Source organism: Gracilinanus agilis, chromosome 5, assembly GCF_016433145.1.
Source record: "Gracilinanus agilis isolate LMUSP501 chromosome 5, AgileGrace, whole genome shotgun sequence".
Classification (NCBI taxonomy): domain Eukaryota; kingdom Metazoa; phylum Chordata; class Mammalia; order Didelphimorphia; family Didelphidae; genus Gracilinanus; species Gracilinanus agilis.
In genome coordinates, this window is record NC_058134.1 from 10,250,629 (window position 1) to 10,276,363 (window position 25,735).

The 25,735-nt window shown below is 45.0% G+C and overlaps 1 protein-coding gene across 6 annotated transcripts in view; it reads left to right on the forward strand.

Moving 5' to 3' along the window:
* Nucleotides 1-25,735, forward strand: part of HDAC9 (histone deacetylase 9) — a 168,605-nt gene that overhangs the window by 102,091 nt on the left and 40,779 nt on the right. For 4 of the 6 annotated variants that reach the window (XM_044679686.1, XM_044679689.1, XM_044679691.1 and 1 more), the window contains exon 6: nucleotides 19,920-20,038. In XM_044679686.1, the coding sequence (XP_044535621.1) occupies nucleotides 19,920-20,038 (119 nt within the window). Of the gene's footprint in view, nucleotides 1-12,400; nucleotides 12,533-19,919; nucleotides 20,039-25,735 lie in introns of all 6 variants that reach the window. The other 2 variants (XM_044679687.1, XM_044679688.1) reach the window with 1 other exon arrangement.

Below are 25,735 nucleotides of genomic sequence, written 5' to 3' on the forward strand. Positions count from 1 at the left end.
CTTTGACCTCCGGGCTAGAGTGTTGGACTTGGAATTAGGAGACGTCGATTTGAATCCTAGCCCAGACACCTACGAGCTGTGCGACTGAACAAGCAAAAGTCCCTTCAAATCTCTAAGCCTTAGATGCTTTATTGTTGGTTTTTTCCTCTAGAAAATGGGGGCAATAATGTCGGTATCTTTTGCCCCTCAGAATTACTGCAGAGAAAGTGCTTTGTAAACTTTGGCTACAACACGAATCACGAGATGCAATAGAGAATACCATTAGGATCTTCTGTTTCTAGCTTGTGCCTCTGGGACACATGGAACATCATGGCTCCATAGGCAGAGTTTTATATGGGATGACGTAGAGATGTCCTACATAAATGGTGGCACAGTGAGTAGAGTGCAGGGCCTGGAGGCAGGGACTCTCATCTTCCTGAGTTCAAAGCTGGCCTCGGACACTCACTAATCGTATGACTCTGGGCAAGTCACCTAACCCTGTTTGCTTCAGTTTCCTCCTCTGTAAAATGAGCTGGAGAAGGAAATGGCAAAAGGCTCCAGTGCCGCTGCCAAGAAAACCCCAAAATGGGGGACCTGAAGCGTTGGACACGACTGAAATGACTGAACAACAGCTTAAATAAGTCAAATTTTCAGAACTTATTTTGGAAAAGAATAAAGAAGATGACTGCTTTTCCAGATCTGTCCTACTTTTTATTATGCTAATATGAATTGGCCTAACGTCTAATAAATCGTTTTTTGTTTTTTTTTTTTACCATCCAGAAGATGTTATTCGAAATGATCTGAAGCCAGGAGGAAAGCAAACACATTCATTTTGATTTTAAAAGCATTTAACTAGCTGTTGTCTAATGAGTGAAAAATGGCAACTAAATCTTAATGTGCCCAATTATAGACCATCAAAAATATAAAAGGGAAAAAAAAACCCTTAAAACACTCACAGCTCCAATATTGCATGCAAATGTATGCACTTAGGTGTCTATAAATATTTCTTGCATAATAAAATGTAAGAATAAAATTTCAGTACGAATTCATTAAAGAGGAGACTATAAATATCCTTCACTGGAAATGAAAGGCGAGATGATGCAATCACTAACTGCCGGCCCATTTTCGATCTGTGTTTTGATTTGTTTTGTTTTCAATTTCTCTACCTCTCCGACTTGCCTCCTCAGAAATGATGGCTTCTTTGAAGCCTGGAAATATTTTGTGGTCTAGGGTGGCTTTACCTGGAGGAAAAGTATCACAGAATTGCAGGAACTCAAGGCGGGAATTGAATTAAATGGGTGTTTATTGAGCCCATGCTTTGGGTAAGGATACAAAAACAAAAATTAGCCTCATGCTTTAGAAATGAACAGAACTTTAGGAGATAGTCAGCCCAACCCCTTTATTTCATTTCATTTCATTTCATTTCATTTCATTTCATTTCATTTCATTTCATTTCATTTCATTTTATTTTATTTTATTTTATTTTATTTTATATTTCATTTCATTTCATTATTTTATTTCATTTCATTTCATTTTATTTTATTTTATATTTCATTTCATTTCATTTTATTTTTTTTTTAAACCCTCACTTTCCATCTTGGAGTCAATACTGTGTATTGGCTCCAAGGCAGAAGAGTGGTAAGAGTAGGCAGTGGGGGTCAAGTGACTTGCCCAGGGTCACCCAGCTAGGAAGTGTCTGAGATCAGATTTGAACCCAGGACTGCCTGTCTCTACGCCTGTCTCTCCATCCCCTGAGACACTTCATTGTATCCAACTCTTTTCTTCTTCTGCCTAAAAGTGCCCACTTCCTTCATCTTGTTCAGTTTCATCATCAAACCCTCGAATAGAATAAAGTAGTCTGAAACACTTGTGCATTTGGGCACCCTTGGGGAAGGTCTCGCCAAACCCAGGGTGCTAGGACTGTGCTAAGATCCAGTAAGTGCTAGAGAGGGCTTCAGCAATGATAACCTGAGCTTTATGGAAGTCTTGAAGGTTTGTGTAAGACTTTACATGTGCTTCCATCTCAGCTGATCCTTCCTGTGAGCAGCAAAATAGGAAAGGAAAGGGGGAGGGGGAGGGAAGGCTCTGGTGTCTGTTTGTCTGTCTATGAGTGCCCTGAAGAGAATTATTTTTGGTGGATATCATTCTAAAAGGAAAAAAAAAAAAGAAAATTCACCCAGAAGGGAAAAGCATTCATTTCAATTTGAAACCATGGAAAAATTGATGGTGATAATTTCATTATTTTAAGCAAGTGTTCCTACCCCAAATGCATTGTTCAGCTTATTAGAGTTATTTTTTCTGGCCCAAAGATTTGACATTAAAATCTAACTCTTAAAACTTAGCTTCAGAGTCCTGGATTTCACCATTGGATTTTGTTAGAATTAGATCCGTCGATCACATGGGCCAACCAGGAGATCAAGGAGAATTCCAGATTATCCAAAAGCCGAGGCATATTTCCGGTGGCTCTGCCCACCCATCTTCTTCATCGAATGGCTCCTTCCTTTAACCCTTTGTGGGCTTCAGTTCGATGCCTTACATATTTATTAAGCAATCAGGGAATGGATAAGAACTTAATGATGGCTTCCTGTGTTCTCAGCACAGAGTCAGGAACTAAGGCTGCCAGGTCAGACCCTGCCCTTCAGGAGCTGACATTTTATCGATGCACTAGAAGAACCAGAGACCTAATGTCTATTGAATAATTAGAAGGTCACTTGGAGTGGCTGGAGAAGAGCCACCTGGGAGAATGGGAAGCGCCTCATGCAGAAGGTGGCCCTTGAGCTGAGCTTTGAAGGAAACCAGGGATTCTAAGAGATGAAGGTGAGAAGGGAGAGAATCCCAGGCATGGAGGGACAGCCTGAACGGTCTTCTGAAAGATAACAAGAGACAAAATAGAATACAATGAATAAACCAGGCACTGTAATAAGCTCAGAGAACCATGAATAAAATCAAACAATTCCTGTCCTCCCTGGAGCTCACAGTCCCATTGGTTCTTCAGAGGACTCCCAAGAGAAGGGGGGATTCCATCTCCATTTGAAGGGCAGGACCAAACCCCGCTCCTCCCACTTTCCCATCACTCATTCCTTCCAACAAAATGGCCTTGTGTTTAATGGACATATATTTTGTATTTAGTTAGGCGAATGCACGTGGCCTGCCCTTGTGGAATAGAAGCTCCTTGAGGGTGGGATTGTGGATGTTTAATAGATGCTCATCGTCCAAGTGCTCGTTTTGTTGCTTTTTATGCCGTGGCTAATTTGGCAAACCAGCATCTGCGCCCTGGGTTAAATTTGGTAACATCTTCACTGCTCCCATTTTCTGATGTGCGAGGCAGCCGCTCCATCCCAGCCGTTGAACGCTGCCTTTTCCCAAAGCCAACTTTCTAATGCCCAACTTTCCTCTTGTTGATTTTGCCCACAGGCTGAGACCCTCTTCTCTGGCGTCTGATTTATACCCTTTAGGGTAACTAGTGAGTTCCGAGAGCAGGATTCCACATCACCCAGAATCCTACCTAATGAAGGCCAGTCCTTGCCCAGAATGTTCCCAGTGAGAACTCTGGTGGCTCCGTGTGTCTAAAAAAGGTCAAAGTTCAGGTTTTTTAGTAGCCTTTAAGATGGCTCTGCGGAATCGCCCACTGTGGGGTCCACAAAGCTGTTTTTCCCACCTTATGTTAATTGGGAAACCCAAGACCAGATCTCGCTTTGACAGCACTGGAGAACAAAGCAACATTCCACTCAAAGCATGCCGATTCTGCTCTGAAGAGTGACTGGCACTATGTTAAGTATTAGAGCTAAAAACACAAAATTAAACCAACGCTTGCCCTCGAGGAGCTTACGTTCTAGGAGGGGAATAAGCCACGTCCTCGAGTAAGTCAGTCCTAAGTCCTACAAAATGACTTCAAGAGGCAGAAAGCTCTTAAAACTAGGAGGATCAGAGAAACCTGATGTAGAACGGGGCCCCTGACATGTGCTTTGAAGGAAACTTGGGATTGTTTCTTACTTCATCACCAGGATGGAGCCATCCAGGTTTTAGAACATGGTGCGGCAAAGGGAGGAGCCAGCAGGCTTCCTGAAAAGGAATTATTGTTTTTTCCCCAAAAGTGGCCATCAATCTTATTGGAGGATGTCGCAGTATCGGCAGGGTTGCTACTCAATACTCAATGCTCAAGCGTCCCAGTCTCTGGCCAAGATGAAATTTGTCAGTAACCCAATGAAAGAGGATGTACTGGTGACCCTGCCTGAGCTGCCATTCATACTGGGCAAACAAAGCAGACAAAAAACCCCGCAGTGCCTTCATCCATGAAATGAAAGTCACGGGAAAGAGCGTAAGAGAGGATTCCTACCTTATCCGAATGGCTACAACGAAATGGTTAGATTGATGTGACACTCGCTTCTCCTTTTATTTAAAAAAAAGATAACTAACATTTCAGTTCCTTAGGGAAGGGGCGGCGCTCATCCTTAGCTCACAGTAAGTGCTTTCTTAATGCTGGTTGATTCATTGCTACATAATCATCTTGGCGCGTTACAAAAGCCCTGTAGATGAGGATCTACATCCTTGTAGATCTGGGACCACTGAGAAGTTCTAGGAAGGGAGCTTTCGGCTTGATAGCAGGAAGAACTTTTTAATAATGCAAGCTTTACCCATTATGTAGTTGCTTAGTGCTGGAGTAGTGAGCTTCCCAAGACTGGGGATAGCCATTTGAGTGAAGATTGGCTGACCATTTGGGAGAAATATTCCAGAAGAGATGAATTTTCCATGAGCTGGACCAGAGGACTTGAGAGTCATCTGAGAGTTAAATCAGAGGTTCCTCCTGCTTTTCATATTAATGTAAAACCATCTGTAAGGAGCTTTCGGACGCTCTCACCATCACCATGGAAGCTTTTTGTTGAGCCTTTCTGCATTAATTAAACATATATTTAAAGCAGGAGAGTTTCAGGAGTTCAATGCACCTACTGCCGGATCACTTTACTGGCAGAGAATGGCCTGCGAGTCTTGTTTCTGGGGCCCTTGACTACCTGTCACTTGCCCCACATTTTATCTGACAGCTCCATGTTCACATAAATAATTCAGTGTGAGAATAATGTTCTCAGGTGCCTGCAGCTCCTCCAGGGCCCACTGGAAAGCCATTTTCAGAAGGTTTGATTATTATTCGGTCACTGACTCAGTGTTTCACAGTCCTGGATTTTTAAGATAGAAAAAAAAAAACCACAAAAAACAAGCTTTAAGGTTTCTCTTTCATTTCCAAATTGGCTGTTTTCATCTAAATAACTATAAGCCATCTTTTCTACAAGGTTATCATCTCAGCAGGCACACAGATTTCAGACGTACACACACACACACACACATACATACACACGCACACAGGCTGCCTTCTGTTGCTGTGATTGATTGAAATGCAGAATGTGATGGTCGGGGATAAAAATAGGAAGCAATCAGTGAGGCTGGGCATGAAATGCGCTCAGGCACAGGGAGAACTCTCTGTCTCTGTCTGTCTCTCTCTCCCACTCTCCTTCCCTCTTCTCTTTCACTCCCTCTTTTTCTCAGTCTCTGTTTCTCTCTCCCACTCTTTCCCTCCCTTCTCTCTCTCTCTCTCTCTCTCTCTCTCTCTTTCACTCTCTCTCTAACTCTCACTCTTTCACTCTCTCTCTTTCTCTCGGTCTCTGTCTCTGTCTCTCTGTCTCTCTGTCTCTCTCTCTCTCTCTCTCTCTCTCTCTCTCTCTCTCTTTCACTCTCTCTCTTTCTCTCGGTCTCTGTCTCTCTCTCCCACTCTCCTTCCCTCCCTTCTCTTTCACTCTCTCTCTTCGTCTCGGTCCCTCTGTTTCTGTCTCTGTTCCTCTGTCTCTCTCTCTGCCTGTCTGGTTTGCTCCCTCTCCCCAGAACTCTCTTTCTAGGATAAGAGATTTATATTCCATTAGTAAGTGGCTGGAATGGAAATCTTGTGCCATGGCGGACCATGTGAGAATTAAAAATAGAATTAACCCTTTCTACAAGCGGAGGCAGTGCAGGAGGGGAATTGGCAACCTGCCTGCCGAATGGAGCCGGTGGGGCTTCAGGAGGACACGATCCTGGCGAGTTTCTCGACCTTTGCACATAGGAAATGCGGCTCTCCATCGTTTCCCAAACACCTTTACAGCTCAGCGGCGTGATGACGGCCCCAAATGGGGGCTGGAAACGGCGCTGAAGAAAGAAGCCAAAGGCACTGCCCTGGGCTCCTGGGGACACTTAGATATGTATATGCGTGCATGCATCGTGTATATTCACATGTATACATGCAGGCATGTACACAGGAATGTGTGCTTGAGTACATACATGCACTCTTACGTCTTTGCATCTGGAATCAGTTGACCAGAGAATGGGCTTAGCAGAAGTGCGATTAGTGTGATGGAATCAGGCCTGGAATCTTCAGGGGGCGTCTATCTTTCTCAGAAATGCTTTGGTGTTTGAAGTAATATACAGGACAGAGAGGGTTATGGGTTGTCAGTTCATTTACATATTTCCTTTCTTATCTATATGAGAAAAGGTGGCAAAACTCATTTTAATAACTTTTTTCTCGTTGAGTTGGACCAGTTGGCCTTGTGGTCAGTAGTTCTGCCCTGAAATATGTGGCAGGAAAAGGAACCTTTGCAGGGCCCAGAATTTTTAACCTTGGGCAAGTTTCATGACTTATTTGCCTCAGTTTCTACAATTGCCAAATAATATAATAATCAGGAATTTTCATGTATCCTTGTAATATTTGCCAAATGCTTGATATTTTTATATCGTTTAGTTATGACACAGGAGAGTCAACCAAAGGGATCACTAGGAGTCCTCCCAGATCTGAAAGGCCATGAAACAAAGAAGCTTCATTTCAGTTTGTGCTTAAAAACAAGTTCACTTGCCTTCATCAAGCCCTTTGGAATTTCCCAAGTGGCAAATTTCATGACTTTCTGACTTAACATTATAATTTAAAAAAAATTATTTCGGATTGAAACTTTGGATTTTTGAGGCTCTTTGAGCAGAATCCCTAGAATTTTTCATTGGAATGAAAGAGAAAAAGAAGTATAGCTGCCATTAATACTGCGCTTTGAGGTAGACAAAGCGTTTTGTTTACGCTAGGTCATTTAAGCTGAAGCCTTGAATGATGGACTAAGCTCTACGGTCCATATTTCTCCCCATTATGAACATGAGGAAACAGGATGAGAAGAGTTTGTCAGCTGAGTGATTGTGCAGCCACCAGCAGACAGGGTTTGAATCTAACAGAGATCTTCCTTCCTCCCAGTCCAACCCTCTTCCTGTAGTACCATGTCCAAAGAAGTTAACCTCTCCGAGCTTCTTCCTGCTTTCTCTGTTACTCTTGGGTGTCCTCCTCTGCCTTTTCAGTTGTGGTGGTTTGGTTGGTCTTGAACAGAAAGAAACATAACTAATGGTGAATTCCATATTGAACCAAACTTAATGAAAAGTCCAGTCCCACTCTGATCCCTCTCTGTCTTCTTCCCTGGAATGTGGAAGATGCTCCCCTCTCTGCCCTTCCATCTCTTCAAAGTTTCCTTCACTGTCTGCATAGAAATCCGACTTGAAAAAGAAAGTCCATTGCACAAATATATGATGAAGAACAGTTTGCTGAGCAAGAAATCCTTCCTATGAAAAAACTCTGGAGTTCTAGAGATCCATAAAGGCAGGATATCTGAACAGTGTCACAGCAAAGTCAAGAAAGGCAATGCCAGTCTAAGGCCATGTTGAAAAAACCTCGTGTTCTGAGTGTGAGAAGTAGTGGTCCTGCAGTAGTCAGCTTGCCTCGTAGCATGGGCAGCAGATGTTGCTGAGTCCTGAGCACCCCATTTTTAGGACCAATGGAGGACAAGGGGAAATGTGTGCAGAAGAGGATGGTGAAGAGACTGGGAAGGATCAGCTAATGGCTCTGGGGATGTTTCGTTTGGAGGAAATTTAGGGGAGTTGTGAGGAAGGAGAGAATATTCCTGGGTGGGGACCTTAGAGAAGCTTTCATGGAGGAGATGATAGTGAACAAGGGTCTTAAAGGAAAGTTACATTCTATTGGATGACTTCCAGTTCCTAGGTCTGGAGCCATTGGTTCTTAGAGCCTTAAAATATACACCAAGAGATCTTTATTGTCTGGACCCTTAGTCATTCCTTTGACTTCGGGGCAAAACTGCTATCCTTGAAGGTGTCTGGATTCTCATTCGATTGTATCTCCTCACCAGCCTTTTGATTGTTTTGAGCCTCACCATGTCCCCAAACTTGAATCCTTGGTCTCAGAGTATTGACTCTGGAATCAGAGGCCCTGATTCTGAAAAAGGACCTGCCTCTGAAAGCACAGTTGTGTGGCTTTGGGCAAGTCCCTTAATGATTCTGAGCCTTGGGCTATTCATCTGTAAAATGAAGATTTAATTCTTGTTGGTATCAACCCCTCACAACAATCCTCTAAGGCAGTGCTTCCCAAACTTTTTTGGCCTCCCGCCCCCTTTCCAGAAAAAAAATATTACTTAGCCCCCTGGAAACTAATTTTTTTTAAACCCTTGTACTTTGGTGTATTGTCTCATAGGTGGGAGATTGGTAAGGGTGGGCAATGGGGGTCAAGTGACTTGCCCAGGGTCACACAGCTGGGAAGTGGCTGAGGCCGGGTTTGAACCTAGGACCTCCTGTCTCTAGGCCTGACTCTCACTCCACTAAGCTACCCAGCTGCCCCCTGGAAACTAATTTTTAAAACATTTTAATAGCACTTAATAGGAAAGATAAATGCACCTGTGGCCATCACCACTACCCTGGATCGCTGCACTACCCACCAGGGGGCGGTGGTGACCACTTTCGGGAATCATTGCTCTAAAGGAAAGCTTCATGGCTTTGGAAAAGTTCCAGTGTCTTCCAGTGGGTCCAGCAATCCAATTCCTTCTCTTTCTCTTCCCTTTCAAAACTGGCTCCTCATCCCAGCTTCATTGTATTTTGCCAATGGTTCCATTTTTCCTTTTGGTGTCCTCAACATAGAATGTGATTTCTTATTATTTTGTTGGAACTGTGATTGAGTGTACTCATTACACTGGAGGTTCGGTGAGATTTTCAACTTGGCCCCGGATCAAACAACCAAGCATAGAACTGGGACTAGAGCGGAGATTTCTTGACTCTCAGTCTAGTAAAGCCATTGCTATTTCTTTGGAATTCCTCCTTTGCTTTTATATCCCAAATCCACTGTCTACATAGGTCTGTCTTTTTTTTTTTTCTAAACTCTCATATTGCTTTGTCTTCATTCTGACTTCAACCCAGCCTAAGTCATAAAATTCAGTTGTTTCACTTCCTTCATATCATCGTCTGCTTACTCAAATTTTTAAGTTTTAAAATCCTTTATGATTCTTATTTACTTCTACAGATCATCCCACATTTACTTATTTTATAAATGATTTTCTATTTGCATTCAATAAATTTCCTGCAGTAGCATATAAGATCTTTTAGGGTAGGAATATTTTTTCATTCTCATCTTGGTAGCTTCTATGCCTTTCATATAATAGGTGGTCAATAAAGGCAGGCTACATTGAGTTGAACCGAGGCCCTTTGCTGGGCATGGTCCATCTTCAACGATCTAGCATCATCCTCCCTATGCTGATGTCTTTTGAGGATTATATTGATCCATTTTATCCTCCATCTCTTTCATCAGACTGTGATGTCCTATCAAAGCACTGAGAGTTCACCGTGACCAAAAGTGTTGTATAGTGGATAGAGCCCTGCCCTTGGCATCCGTAGGTATCTGATTTCCCAACCTGATTCAGATGATTCCTAGCTATTTATTTAATCCTGGGCAATGCTTCAGCCACTCAAGGCTTTAATTTCTTTATGTAAAAAATGATGGACTTGGACTCGATATCTTATGAGGTTTTTCCAGTCCTCTGATCCAATGAGCGTATGATTTGTTGGGGAGGCAAGTGAGACTTGACTCTAATTCTCATTAATCTGAACAGCAGAGATGATTAAAATCATAGGAGAGAGACAACTTCTGGGAAAACATAGTGATGGTAAACACCCACAAAGGCTGAATGAAAAACGAAGCATTTTTAAATAGCTTCTCTATGATTACAGAAGGAAGAAAATAGGAAATTGCTTCTGGCAACCAATTTCATGGAGGCAGGACGCCTGTAGAACCCATACTTTTGAATTGAGAAACAAGACGTACTTTGAATGTTGAGCAGGTCTTACCTTTGGCCATGTAGCTGAGTCTAATTTGTTGAGTCATCAACAAAATGGGATTTCAATCTCTAGAAGAAGACTTTGTTATGCCTGAGCGGAATTTCCCTTTAAAATATTGGGAAACTCTCCCTCTTTAAATTAGCTCTTCCAGCACCAGGGGATGGGCATACCTGGCACAGTAGGGAGTGGGAGGGTCAGATCTCTAGTCAAAGAACCTGAGTTCCAGTACCAGCTCTGATCACCCAGTTGATCACTCATTTCCTCTTTTTGGACCTCAGTTTCCTTCTCTACAAAATGAAAGGGTTGGCCTAGAATGATACCCATCAGGCCTTAACTGGTTCCACAGCCATGGTCCCATGATGTAGGCTTGTCAATAGGTGGTATCAAAAATGACGTGGTCCTTTTCCATGACTTAAATGTTGAGGTTGGAGCATATAGAAATAGCTATCCTGGGACACGTCCACTGGAAATGTCCAATGACTAAACCAGTGTGGTGTAGCATTGATGGTACTCTATTTCAAGGGAGTAGACCAAGGTTTAAACTTCTCTTTGCTACGCCATCCATAGAAGTAATGTAACTTCTCTGGGCCAGTTTCCTTATTTTTTTTTTAGACGAGGGCTTTGAATAGAGGAACTTGACTTCCTTCCAGTTCGCCATCTCTACAGTCCAGGGCTCCCATTCTGATTGTCCAGTGCCTCATATTTACAGTGAAGGGGCTGTTGGACCCTCAAGGTCTTGGGACAAAAGAAAATCAGTCCTATATTCACGGCATATTTATATCTCTATCTATATGTTGAGTATTATTAATTATTAATAAGAACAACAGCAATAAAATAGTTATTAATAATTGTATCTATCACTAGATATGAGTATGGAATCGGTGGATGGATTTTTCAGATAGATAAAGATGCATATTCGTCACATATTTACGGAGTGGCTTAAGATTCCCCAAACACTTTACAGAGAGTATTGCATGGGATACTCCCAACAACCCTGGGAAGCAGAGGCTCTTGGGATCCCTATTTTATATGTGAGGAACCTGAAAGAGATTCGCTTTCTTGCCCTCCCATGTGCCCAGCCTCTGCCTTAGCCATTTGGTAGCCTTTGATCTTTCCAAAACGTCTGTCCCACCAAGAGAGAAAACCGTGGCGGGCGGGTGCTAGTTGTTGGGATCTCCGTGGGACATCTGAAGGTCAACTCGTTGTACACTGACCGGGCAAAGATAGCCATTGGGTAGTAAGTCTTGTTTAGTGGGGACCGTGGTGTGGGCCGTCCCCCTCGAGGCCCCCTCCCCGCCACACACATCCCCCTCCCAAGGGGCTCCGGCGTGGAACTCGTGCCTTCTCAGCACGCCAGTGGCCAGAGCCGCACTAAATCCTTTTCCCTCCGAGGCGTCTGCTTCCGACCGTCGAGGCGTCTTCCTCGTCCCACGGGTCAGGCAGCCGTCGTGAGCATCCCCCGGGCCTCCAGGCTGGACCGTTATTGGCTTTCACCTTTGAGAAAGTTAAGAGTGAGGCCGATGTCACATCATAAATCTTGTCAGGGCTCTTCACCGACCCATGACTCACTCCAGCATCTGCTGGGAAAGAACCCCGGAGGAAAGCAGACAGGCAGAGAGGCGGAGGCTGCGGGTCCCCGCCGAAACCTGGCCACCTCTCCTGTGTGCATGCATGTACGTGGGCATGCTGCTGCATGTGTGTGTGGCTTCCCGTGTCTGTTTGCACACGCATGTCTATTCTATGCCAGGTTGCCTTTGTATTCTTGGGTGTGCATGTGCAGACCATCCCAGAGGCACGTCGATAACACGGATGCGTGAAGGCAGACATGGACGATTCCCGTGACTTTGCTGCTGCAGAGAATTCCCAGACCTGTCCTAGAGATGATCCAGACCCAGAACTAGAGATGATCCAGACCCAGGAAAGCCTGTGTCTGGGTGCATAGCTCTAATCTCTTTTCTTTGCAGTTGGGTCAAGAAATTGTCGCCATGATGACGATTCTTGTGGTGGTTGTTATTTTATTGCCTTTATCATCGGGACGGTTATTCCAGAAAGGGAAAAATCGTTGCTCTCTGGAGCTCTCCCACTTGCTTCCTTCTGCCCATGAAGCCGGCGCCTTTAGCCATTCAGGGCTTGGGGTCCAGCGCATAAGGCTGAGAGAGAGGCCGGAGAAGGCAAGAACAGGTGAGCCTTGGAGGGAGAAGCCGCTGGAGCTCCATTTTCAAATGTGTGTCGATTTTCTTTTTGTCTCAATCCCCAGCCTCAGAGCCTAACTTGAAGGTGCGATCCCGCTTAAAACAGAAAGTGACAGAGAGGAGAAGCAGCCCCCTACTCAGGCGGAAGGACGGAAATGTTGTCACTTCATTCAAGAAGCGAGTGTTTGAGGTGGCAGGTAATGGAGGCCCTCCCAGGCGTAGCCCTGCCGGCTGCCCAGAGCGTCCTTTCGGGGAAAAGCCTGTCATGAAAATGCGCCAAAGCCAATGAGGTGAAACAGGAAATGAATGACTGGACGGACTCGCTGTCGCGGGTCTAAGGCAGCCAGGCCAAAGCTCACCTTAATCTCTGCAGAGTCAGGCAGTGAAATTTGGAAATTCCAGCCAACTTTTAAATGAAATTGGACCAGGGAGGAGCCTAGGAAAGTCTAGGGACTCCCTCTCCCCTCCTCCACCCCACTTCTCCCCACCACACTTGGACGGCATCTGGGAAATGAACCTCGTCGTGGAGGAACCAAACGTTGTTTCTTCCCTACGTGAACTCAGTTCCTTGATGGCTTCCTGTGTTTACTAGGGAATTTGGGTGAGGGACAGGAGAGAGCAATCTGTCCACTCTCACGGGGGGGGAAAGATTTGCCATGTTCCCCAATGTCCAATGGATACTTTCTCCCTGATAGGTGTGCTCCCCCCTCCCTGGGTCAGGGGGCCGAGGGGGGAAAAGCAGCCCGATCCCTTCCAAAGCCCTTCCTGCCCAGCCAGAGAAAAGTGAAAGGCCAACCTGAGCAGGGGGAGCCCCTTCGTGTTCCTGTGACTGCGGAGCCCCAAGGGACTGCCTTTGGGGTCACATCATATCTTACTTTGAAAAACTCAGTTGACTGTTCCCTTGTTGGTGGCCCCTCAGTTCTGTGTTGGGCCCGTCTCCTCTGTCCCGTGAATGCCCCCACCTTGCTGATTCCCCCAGGAGGTCGGCCCAAGTTTCCCCAAGTCGAGATTTTTTAACCGTTTTTGTGCCATTCACCCCACTGGAAGAGCCGAAGGACTCCTTTTCAGAAATGCATCTTCAAATGTGTTAAATAGCTTTGTAGGATGACCAAAGAAGCCAATTTTATTGAAACGGTTTTCAGAAGGGAAGAAAAGCAAAACATAAACAATTCATGCAGACCTAGTTAAGAGCTCCTGTTCTAAGCTTGCCATTGATAGGCTGGGCGTCTGATCTAATAGGAGAGGACACAGTTAATGAAGTTTGGTTTTTTAAACTCAAACCAATCATCTTAGAATCAGTCCTGTGTATTAGTTCCATATAGAAGAGTGGTATGGGCTAGGCAGAGGAGGTAAATGACTTGCCCAGGGTCACCTAGCTAGGAAATGTCTGAGACCAGATTTGAACCCAGGATCTTTGATCTCAAGGCCTGACTTTCTTTCTACTGAACCACCTAGCTGCCCTCAGGTATATTTTGAGATAAAATTACTAAAGAGAAACAAAAAGCAGCAAAGAAAAAGAATCCTAGTCCCATGAGATAATGCATTTAGAACTAGAGGGGACCTTAGCGGGCATCTTGTTAAACCCTTCATTTTGCCAGTGAGGAAACTGAGACCAAATGAGATTAAAAGACTTTCCTGGGATCTCATAGTGGCAAGTTTTTAAAAATGGAACTTAATTTTGATTATAGTAGAGCAACTGCTTCCAACTCCTGGGGTGAGTCAAGAATTCTAAATGAGTGACATATTGGAATGACAGAGTACTTTAGATGAAATCCACCCATATTGTTCTTAAGTGTGTGCTATAACTTTAACAGACGTATTCTGGGCTGCCAGTAGGCATCCTGAGAGCTGCCTTCAGCAATGAAAAAGGATGCTCTGAAGTCCGTGTTCCAACTGCTTCTACCACGGGTGTATTAAAGGTTTTGTACAATTAGTGTTTCTTTTAAATAATTCTTGACACGTCCAGTCGACATCCCCTTAAAATCATTCTACTTCTCACTTTGCTTAGTAGACTTCTTGCTGTGGTCACGCTAGGGGAGAATAGCGCTGAGCCCCTCTCCTGGAGTTGTCTCTAGAGTGGATTTAGTAAATGCTAAATTTATTGGAGACATGCGAGTCATTCAGTCACACGACTGAGACGTGTCCTCCCTAGAGTCTGTTTTTATAGATTCTCAAAACTCCAGGATATTAGAACTAAAAGAGTCCTTAGAGATCATGAGAACAAAGACCGAGAAGTGGGAGGGACCGTAGAGGCTGTCTTGCTCACCCTCTCCGCCCCAGGCCAGTTCAGTGACTTACTTGAGATCATTTGGGGAGTAAGCAGTAGAGCTGGGGTTCAAAGACACCTTCTCTGCCTCTTCAGTCTCAGTCTTTCCACAATCCCTGGCTGTTGGCCTCATTTTCCCCATCTTGATCTGTGGTCCTCATCACACATTCCTTTTGCTGCTTTAAGATGACATCATCGTGGGACCATTAAGGCTCATGGTGGTGATGGTGGGGGAGGACGTTGGGGGAAAATCTCTAATCTAATGAAGACGTTCAGTCTTCTGTCGTGGCTCCTGGGCTTGATCTCCTGTTTCCTGGCTCTGTATTTCCTACCATAAATGCTTCATGAGGGAGTGAGATATTGTTGTGGACAGAGTGCTGTCGTGGAAGGGGGGAAAACCTGGTTATGTGTGTGACCCTGGGTCATACGTCACACTCTCTCTCTCTTTCAGCCTCATTTACCTCATCTGTAAAATGGGAAAATAATATCCCTGGGATATTACGAGACTCCAGTGAGATGGTATGGGTAAAGGTCTTTGCAAACCTCGAAGCAATCTTTAAATACTAATTATGTCTTCTGTCGAGGTGACGTCGAGTCACCTTTCATAAACCTCACATTTCCTGGTAGTTTATTTGAGCTCCTCTTGAGAGGCACTGAGTTGTCTATGCTGTGAGCCAGGAGGCTGATATATTTTCCTTCTCAAATGAGATCTTGTGGAAAGGAAAAAACAAAAACAAAAACAAAACAACAATTTGGTATACACTGAAAAATAATCGAATAATTCCACATCCATCCTATTTGGGAAAAACTCGGGCTAAAAGTATCTAAATAAGAGGACCAAGGAATGTGGGGAGATTCGAATGCCAAAGAAACAAAGGAAATTGTCCAAATTTCCTCATTGGAAGGTTCAACCTGGATGTCCCATGGGAACCTCAAACTCACCATGTCAAAATGAAACTCCTTCTCTTTCCTTCCAAATCCATCTCTCTTCCAAACATTTCTGTGTGTCTTGGTGACATCACCTTCTCATTTTATTCTGTACTTAACAAGCACTCAAGTACCATGAGAATTCCCATATATAAAGTATAAGATAAAAAGAAGATTGCGGATGAAACTGTGACTCTCTGTTGTGTTTCGAAAAAGTATGGAATCAATTCAGCACATGGCTTTAGAGCTTTACTACTTTAGAAAGATCTCTGCTTGTCTTTATTCCTTTTAGAATTTCCTCCTTCTTCCTCTGTACATTAAACAAAATAATTCATTGGTCCTCCTCTTCCTCTTCTTTATCACTGTTGATACTTTGTTCTCTCCCTCCACCCCACTCCAAATTAAAATTTTAGAAAAGAATTCAAGCAAGATAAATTCATCCACACAGCCACTGCCTTGTAAGGAAATGTCTTTCTTCACTTTAAGATACCTCTTAGGAGGTGGGTAGTATGCTTCGGAGGACCCTCATTCCACCCTTCCTTCCCGCAAGTTTATGACTTTGGAATTATCCTTATTTTCATATTTTATTATTATATTATAGTATACTATAATTAACTATATTACAATATAATTAATATATAACATTAATAATTAAATATTAATAATCAAATATTAATATATTAATTATATTATATCCTTATCTTATTTTATATTTATTATATTTTGTATAAATATATAATATATTATAAAATTATTCCATATTATTTTATATGCCCTTATTTTCCCTCAGTGTCTATAATGAATAATTTGGATCTCTTTCTTCTCCACTCACATGGCCACCGCCCTAGTTCACGTCCTCGTTATTTCTCATCCAGCTTATCTTATTGGTCTCTTCGATTCTTCTCTTCTCCATATCGGATCCATCCTCTTTGGCCCATTTGAAAGCCCCCTCCCCAGCTCTGACCATGCCATTCCACTTGCTCTTCAGGATTCTTTGGTGGCTTCCTTGTTGACCTTAGGAGAGACCGCCAGCTCCTCGCCTCCCCTTCTCAGCCTCTCGGCAGCCTGGCTCTTCTCAGCCTTTCTGGATATCACACGTTATTCCCCTTCACACAGGCAGCTGAGGAAAAGTGGCAGCTCTGGATTTCTGGTCTTCCAGGAGACCTGGGCATTTATCAAGTCCCTACTGTATGCAAGACGCTGTGCCAAATGCAAGAAGGAAAGAGTCCCTACTCACTAAGAGCTTACACTCAATCGTAGGGGGACGGAGAAGAGCAAATCCCTACTAAAATGGGGGAGCAGCGAGGACCTATAAAATAGCGACAAGTCAAGAAAAGATCAAAGGAGTTAATGTTTGTAAAGTGCTTTGAAAACCGAAGGGGCGATCTCAGCGCCAGCTCTGTTGATCATATTAGTAATTATCATGACTATAATTGTGATTATTTGGGGAATGTTGGTAGACGGCCTCTGGTTTTCCCATCAGCCCCATTTCGAGGGATACGTAGCCCCTATTTAGACCGGCACCAGGATACGTTTGCTGAGCACGTTATTGCTTAGTGCTCATTTCACGTAGATTTACACATCCGTGTAAATGTAATAAACTCTATTTTAGGTTTTATTGCTTTCAGGGCATTGACACGGCTCAGAGCAGCCTCTCAGAGAAGGGTGATTGGGTTAGTGAGGTTTAAGCTGCAGAATATTGGCTATTTCAGGGGAGCACATAGGCACAGAGTCTTGATAGAGTTTCGGGGATAAAAATGTGATTGATGAAGTAGAATTACCTACTGGGATGATTTTAAACATTCCCTTTCCCCTAGGGCAGAAGTATACCAAATTTATTCCTCCCCATTGAATGGAAGGCGCTGGCTCTATAGCCTACAGTGAGAAACATTAAGGGGGGCACAGTGGAGCAGAGAAGAGAGCTGAGCCTGGAGTCAGGAAGTCCAGAGTTCCGATTTTGCCTTCAGATACTGATTAGTTGGGTGACCCTGGGCACATCATTTTACTGTTTGCCTCAGTTTCCTCAAGTAAAATGAAAATGTTTTACTCAAGGCTTCTCAGCCCCTTCTAGCTCTCAATCCATTCTTGTGATCCCAAAAAGATTTCAATCAGTAAACTGTTTCATCTCCAAGACAACAGAAAATGAGACAAGATGTCAAGCAATGAATTGGGGGCTTACATGTATGGGACTGATGTGTGGCAAAAGGAGAGAAGAGTAAGGATTAACTTGGCTTTTGTGGACTGGAAAAGTAATAGATGTTACCTTGGTTTAAAAAAAAGGAAGATCACTGGAGAAGGCAAAAAAAGGCTTTTTTTTAGAGGTTGGAAGCATAAAAAAGTTTTAGTCATTTTATTTCAAAATATTCATTTATACAAATATTTAATTGTCTTTTCCTGGCAAAAAATAGTTCAGAATTTCGATAGTGCCTGCGGACCAAGTAGAGTGGGCATGATCCACTGGTGGAGGAAATGGTGACCCACACCAGTTTCTTTGCCAAGAAAATCTGATAGACACTATTGGCATGATATGTTGGAGTCACGAAGAGTCAGAGTTCGAGAGGACTAAACGCCTAAACAACAATCAGGGTGGGGATCGTGGGTGAGGCGAGTGGACCAAAATAGGTTGGTTGGTTTTTTTCTTAAGTTGTCTTCCATAGCGTTGAGGATGAATTGGAAAAAACCTTGTGTTGTCAGGAATTGTCTGGCCCTTTTTTGAAGTCTGAGGGCTCCCCGTCCTTTTCATCTGATGAAGGAGAGAACCGAGCTAATAATAATTCTCATCCCCAGCTTCTTCACACATTTCCTGAGCTTTTAGTTTTGATGGTCCCTTGGCTTTGGGGATCTAATTCATCATTTTGTTAGCAGCCAGAATTAAGGGACGTCCTTCTTTTCTGGAAAGGAGCTGACATAGATCCATTTAACGTCCAAGACCGTGAGGGATAACTTCTAAAATGACCCACCAGATTCGAGATCAGTTCAAGAAAGAAAACCGAAAAAGTCAGGTTGGCTGAAAAAAGCAATTTAGATGTTGGCAAGATGGTGGCTGGCCTTGGATTCAGGAAGATCCAGGGTCAAGATCTGCTTCGGGCACTTCCTGGCTCTGGGTCAGTCACACATATCACGCACGGTTCCTCTTCTCTCTATCACCCCACACAGCTATCTAAGGCTAGGCGTTTATTTATAGGCATTGCCCATCTCCATGGATAGAGGAGCTTCTCCGCCAGATCCCCACAATGATGGAATGAATCGCCGATCCAAAACGATTGCCTTAATTGACAGAATGGCAAAAACAAAGATGTTGGCGTTCATTCCCTGGTCCCTGAATTCGGCTGAATCTTTAATTGATGAGTTAAAATTGATCCATTGTGCAAAAGTGGAATGGCCTCCTTCCACCTGTTCAGGTCTAGCAAAGGCAAATAATGCCCCCTTGTTGGGCATGACAGAGCGGGGATTCCTGTTCAGGTCTGGGTTGGAGGAGATGGCGACGAAGGCTCTTTCAGATCAGAGTTCTTTGCCTTTAAGCTCTCAGAGAGGGATGGGACCGCATGAGAGCTTGCCTAGCACTCTCCAAAGCCCCTTTGATGTTGACGATAGAGCCTTTTCCTCCTTTTGGCTCCCGGGCCTCCCTTCCCCTCAGCCCCCCGTGACAGAATGAATGTTTGACACCAGGAGAGCCCGGGCTCTGAGGAGCTGACAGGGCTGCAGGCTCCTCCTCTGGTACCTCTGACAAAGATGGCTGTAGAATGGTGAAGGCCAGTGAGTCGCAGAAGCCTCTGTATTAGAATTCGCCGCCGTGAGAATGCCGGCGGGCCCCATGGATTGATGTAGTGTTTTCATGACCTTTACAAGGGACGGTCTCTGTCATTTTTATCTCTCTCACCAACAGATGAGACGGAAGCAAAATAAACTTCTTGGGTCACATCCCGAGCTCTGTGAGCGGCTATCTGCCGGGGCAACTTATCTTTTTTTTTTGGATTGCCTTAAGACTCATTTTGGGGTCATCCCCCTCCATCACAGAAGTAATAAGCTGCTGTGATGGAAAGGCAATGTGATCCAGCAGAAAGAATGTTGTATTGGGGACCCCAGGGCCCTGGGTTCAAATCCTGACTCTACCACTTACTACCTATGTGACTTTGGGCAATTCGCTTCACTTTTTTGAGCTTCAGTTTCTTCCTTGGTAAAGGGGTTAGACTAGATGACATCCAAAGACCCTTCCAGCTTTAAAGTTGTGAACCAAACATCCTATGAGAACCAGAGTTGTCTTCAGAGGCAACACGGCTTGCTGTTACCTTAGCCGATGAGTTTGAACCGTCCAAGTCTGCGTCTCCATGTTTCGATGCAGACCTGCTCTTTCACTGCCCAGTGACTTTACTCTTCCTTCTGGCTTTCAGAGTCCTCCGTCAGCAGCAGTTCTCCTGGGTCAGGCCCCAGCTCGCCCAGCAACGGACCTGCCCCCGGCATGGCAGAAAGCAGCGAGACGTTGCTCGTGCCACCCACTCCGCACCCGGAGGTAAGTCAGCCTGAGTCCGCCTAAAACCCACCTGCGCTCCTGGGTTGCCATACCTACCCTTGTCAGTGGAGGCTTGCAAAGGAGTAAAGCAAATTTCGGCCATCATCTACTACACACCAGATAAGTTCTAGGCACTGTGCTGGCTGCTGGCTCTCCAGAGACAAAAGAGAAGGCCCCCCCCCGGTGCCCCCAGGAGCTGGCCCACAGAGAGGCGGGAAAGTGGAGTCAAGCAGCAAATGGAATGGAGGATGCAGGCAACATCCCTAATTCCATTCGAACGGGGGCTTCCTCTGCTGACTGAGAGCCCGACCCTGCCACGCTGTAAGAGGTGGTTTAGCTGGACTCTCCCTGCCTGCAGGAAGCTTTTCCCGGTCCCGCTAAATGCTCGTGCCTTCCCTCTGGGGATTAGCTCCCATCGAGGCTGCATACATCTTATGGGTGCCACCAATGGCATGTTGGCTCCTCCAGGAGGCCCTTTGCTGTCACAGGTTGTCCTGGGCCAATTCTTTGTGTCCCCCGAGCCTGGCACCTAGTAGACATTTATAAACATTTATTCAGTTTCTTAGGCTGAGCCTTGCGTGAGGGGATGTCAGGCCCATCAGGGCTCCTGCTCTCTTCTCGTAGCCCACAAGACTCCAGGCTCCGCTCTAGCTCGTGGCCAGTAAAGCTCTGGGGACTCGTCCTTCGCCAGAGAAAATACACTCACAGGGTGGAGAAGAGGGAAGTTCTCTCATTTACAGAGCGATGTTCAGGGACTGAAGAACATTAAAATTAAATCACCAATAAAGAGACGATGAGTGACATTGGTTTACGCGAGGGGTATCGTTTGTAGATTAAATGTGGCATTCGCTCCGCGGTATCTCCTCTCTACGCAATAAATGACTCTAGAGGCAGTTGGGGAAAGGATGGCTGTTCAGTCCAGCTGGTGTGCGTGTGCGTGTGCATGTGTGTGCATGTGTGCGTGTGTGTGCATGTGTGTACGTGTACATGTGTGCGTGTGCGTGTGTGTGCGTGCGTGCGTGTGCGTGTGTGTGTACACACCTGTAAGCGTGCATGTTATTTATTGATGCTTGATGTCCTATTTTCATGGCACAGTCATTGCTGCCCTTTATCCCTTCTTCCCATAAAATGAACCTTATAGAGCTCAGTAGAACTGCGTGACTGTCGCTCTCCCCCAAAGCCCCTCACCTGGCTTCTAGGAGGAGAGAGCGTGTGCCGTACCCATTCCTTAGAACCAGGAGGCACACTTTTTTTCAATCTAATATTTCATTGAAATTCATGAATCATGCTGAAAATGAGAAGACAGAAAAGAGCTTCGAATCTGGCTCGTCGATGAGAAACGTGGAGGCTGTGGAGAATTGTTGGGTTGGAGGAGTGAGAGAGGACAGGCAGGGAATGCCGCATCGGACAGAAACGGTCTGGGAAATGTCAGCCACTGAGTAGGTGAAGCCTTTCCATGGATAAACAGCCTCTGCCTTGCTATCGCATTGGCTGGCATTGGCGCTGGGTTGGGGTTCCTCACTACAAGAACATTCAACACACCCCATGTTGGTGCCGCGTTCTGGGAGGGAGACAAGATCTAAGGAGCTCCTCTGAAAGTTCCTTCAAGAGAGGAGACTCTGCCCAGAGTCAGCTTTGGAGGGAGGAAGAGGAGTTCAGACTCTGCCCCCACCCCGGACACATACTGTCTAGATTACTTTGGGCAAGTCATTGAACTTCTCAGGCTTTGAACTTTAAGATGGCGGCCTGCCAAGCCGGGGAGGACGTGTATTTGTCAAGTCCCCATAACCAGTGTCGAATCAAGGCCAGTCGAGGAATTCCATTCCATTCCCACCTCTAAAATGTCATCCTTCCCCCTCCAAAAATTGGAAAATAGAGTGTGGAGAAAATTCAACAATGAGGCTCGAGCTCGCGCTCCTCCCTGAACAGCCACATGAGAGCATCTCTTGAGATCTGTTTCCTGATCCCCCCATTGGGAGGAGAGGACGAGATGGTCGCCAGGATCTCTTCTGGTTCTCCTTAAATGTCTCAGAGTGGAAGAAGCCTTTTAGAGATCGGGCACGCTTTCCAAGAGGAAAGAAGGATGAGGTGGCCTCTTTCATGTCCCAGCGACTGGCCTTTAAGCAGGGGACAGAAGGCCCTGCCCCCTCCCCCCGTCTCTGATCTGAAAGATGAGGAAGGGTGCAGACGAGGTTAAAGGGCTGGCGGAGAAGTTTTACAGGCTTGTAATGGCAGGAGAAGGGAGGAAGAAAAACATCTCTGATCCACCCCAAGAGAGACATGGTTTCTCTCTCCTACAAACTCTTGTGATTTTAATATTGCTCAGGGCTAATGGCATCGGGAAGGAGGTCATTAGGTTGGGGTTGGAGGAGAAGACGTAAAAGCCAAAGAGAACACGAGTAATCTTGGATGGAAATTGGAAAAGCGCTCAACACTGGCCAAAAAAGGAAAAAAAATACAAGTTTCCCAAATACCAAAGGCATTAGACCCTGGCTGTCTTTGCCTCGTGTGGTGCTGGGGTCTCTGCGCTAAAAGGAACCTTAGACACAGTCTCACCAAAGCCCCTTATTTTTTTTTTTTAAACCCTCACCTTCCATCTTGGAGGCAATACTGTGTGTTGGCTCCAAGGCGGAAGAGCGGTAAGGGTGGGCCATGGGGGCCAAGTGACTTACCCAGGGTCACCCAGCTGGGAAGTGTCTGAGGCTGGATTTGACAAAGTCCCTTATTTTAAAGATGAGGAAACGGAGACCCAGAGACTTGGCCGTCATGACAATAACTTCATCTCGAGTGTGAACCAGATTATAAGCTTATTTTTGCGTGTTCTTGAGATTTTGCCTTTTTTCCCTCGAGTCACACCAGAATCAGGATAAAGCCCGGAGTGGAGTGGGGTGGATTTTACCTGCTTTTATAGATGACAAAAGGAGACACTAAGAGTAATTTTTTGGCGATCCCAGACTGCTTATTACGTAGTCAAGAGTGGAGCCTAGTTTTCCTGACTCCAAATATAGTTGTCTATTTGACTGTCTTGCAGCCTATTCATTTAAATATCAGTATTTTTGTGGCTGACTGAAGAATGATGAGAGGCACCCAGGTGGTGGAGTGAATAGTCCTCTGGGGCTGGAAGCGGGAAGAACTGAATTCAAATCCAGCCTCAGGCACATACTAGTAGAGTGACACTGGGCAATCTACCTCAGTTTCCTTTTCTGGAACATGGGGATAATAATGGTCCCTACATCCCGGAGTCATTGTGAGGATCAGATCAGATGAGATTTATAAAACCTATTACAGGCTTCAAGTACTGTGTAAATGTGATTATTATAGAGTAGTGCTTGATCTTCAAATAAGAAGGCGCCTCTTTCTTTCACTGTGCTTTCATAATATTTATACACATTCGTGATTTTGTCGTAACGAGAAATCATGTGGGAGGCAAGTCGGATTGTAGTTCAGTCCTTTCCCTTAAAGTCTTGGAACCCCACTGATCACATCTGTCAATATAGAACCATCAGCCTCGTTGTCACTCATTTATGCGGTAGTAAGTGGTGCCAGAAATGGAGGCAGGATGATCTGAGTTCGAATTCTGATTTAGACACAACTTAGATCTAAGACACTTAAATCACTTAACTTCTGGTTGCCTCATCAGTGAAATGAGGATAATAATAATAATAATAGTAGGAGGAGGAGTAGGAGTAGGAGTAGGAGTAGTAGCAGCAGCAGCACCACTTCCGAGGTTTGTTGTGAGAGGCAAATTTGATAGGATGTGCAAAGGACTTTGGAAGTGTCAAAGCTTCGCACCCATATTGGAGTCAAAGAGATTGAAATTCAGAGAATTCTGTATTTTGCTTATGACCGCCCAACTGATGAAGTATAGAGACTTAATTCAAACCCAGATCTCTGCCCTGGCCTCTGCCTGAGGCTATTTACCTCCAAGGTACAAAAGGGTGAGAGGCTTGGCCAAGGCCATTACAGGGCCAGGTCAGGATTAGATCTCAGGTCTCCGGACTCCAAGGTTAATGTTCTTTTCTCGAGGCCATATCCTCTCATTAGCAAATTAATTTGATCTTGGGACCATTTTTATTTTTTCGTAGAAACTATATTCTTTGGAGCTGGTCATGGGGGCTTTCAGTAACTTGATTGCTTCTTGCCTGAATGATTGATTATAGTGAGATTCCCCCAGGAAGGAGCATGGAGGGATTATTTCGAATCTGCTTCCCATCCAGTTTTGGGGTGTGTTTCAGTTTTGCACATTTAAGACCATTTCGGAGGGCATCTCAGTAATCTCCAGGTCTCTTGGGGGGGGGGGGCGGGCAGTGCATCAGGAGAGCGAGAGAAACTCTGAATTTGAGTCCTGATCCTATTGTAGACTCACAGTGGCCTTGGGCAAGTCAGTCACCTCTCATGCTCAGGCCCCTCAACTGCAAAAATAGTGACACAAACTAGATGGTCTCCAGCATCACTCAATCCACGAGTCTATGGAGGACCTGTTGAGTGGGGGGCCTTCATCGTGTGATGAGGCAGTGAGTACATACTGGGGTTGATATTCTCTTGGGTTAAAATGAAACTCTGTGTGTGCGTGTGCGTGCGTGTGTGTGTGCATGCGTGTGTGTGTGTGTGTGTGCATGTGTGTGCTTGCACCATCCGCTGATGGCACCCAGAATCCCCTCCACCTTTGGTGTCTGGGGTGGTAGATGGAAAACCAGCCACGGATGACTTGAATTCAAATCTGCGCCTCTGCCAGTGTTGCTGTGTGCTCTGTGGCCATCTTTTTACTCCTTTATGCCTCTAATCACTCCCGAGGGCGCTCAGCCGCCCATCTGCCCGGCTTTCCCTCTCTCAGAAAAAAGCGAGTTTTCTCCTCAAAACTATGGATGGAATCATCACGGATGTGCCTTTTTCTTCCGTGTTCATGTCCATCAATAGAAACATGGACCTGCATCAGCATAGCTGATGGGCACGAACCATCGCAGGGGGAAAAGAACTGTGCTGAAGGGAAAAGGGAATCCATAGGACAGGCCATCTTTTCCCGTTGTCAGTTTTGCTATTTATTGGGCAGTTTATTTTTATTTTCCTTTATTTTAAAAAACTCTTTCCTTCCTTCTTAGAAATAGGTTCTAAGGCAGAACTAGGCAGTAGAAGTTATGTGACTTGCCCAGGGTCACACAACTAGGGAATATCTGAGGTCAGATGCGAACCCAGGACCTCCCATCTCTAGGCCTGACTCTATCCACCTTGCTTTCCCTCTCATGCAATTTAAAGCAAAGAAAATACTTGACTTCTGTTGCTGTTGAAGTTTGTTTTTTTGTTTATCTTTTTAATCAATTTTAACTTCATTATTATTAAAAATGATCTTTTCTTTTTGTCTCGTTTCATCTTTTTCTGCCTTCTGCTCTTGTCCGTGGAGAAAAAGAGAAAAAACAAAGTCTTTGTTACAAACAAGCAGAACACATTTCTGTGTTTAAGGTTTAAATACTGACCACAGTGACGATCACGGATGGCCTCTGGGTCGTTGGGAAAAGTCGGGGAGGGAACATGCAGCTGCCTCCGGGGAGCTGCCGAGCTCTTATTTCCCCGAAGTACGACGGCCCCCTCCGTGGACGTGGGCCCTCCGGAGAGTGTGGCGGCTTCGTTTTGCTTTGGGAGCTCAGTTCGGTGTTCTACCGTCGTGCCTCCATGGCACATCCCCGTGGCCTGGTCAGAGGC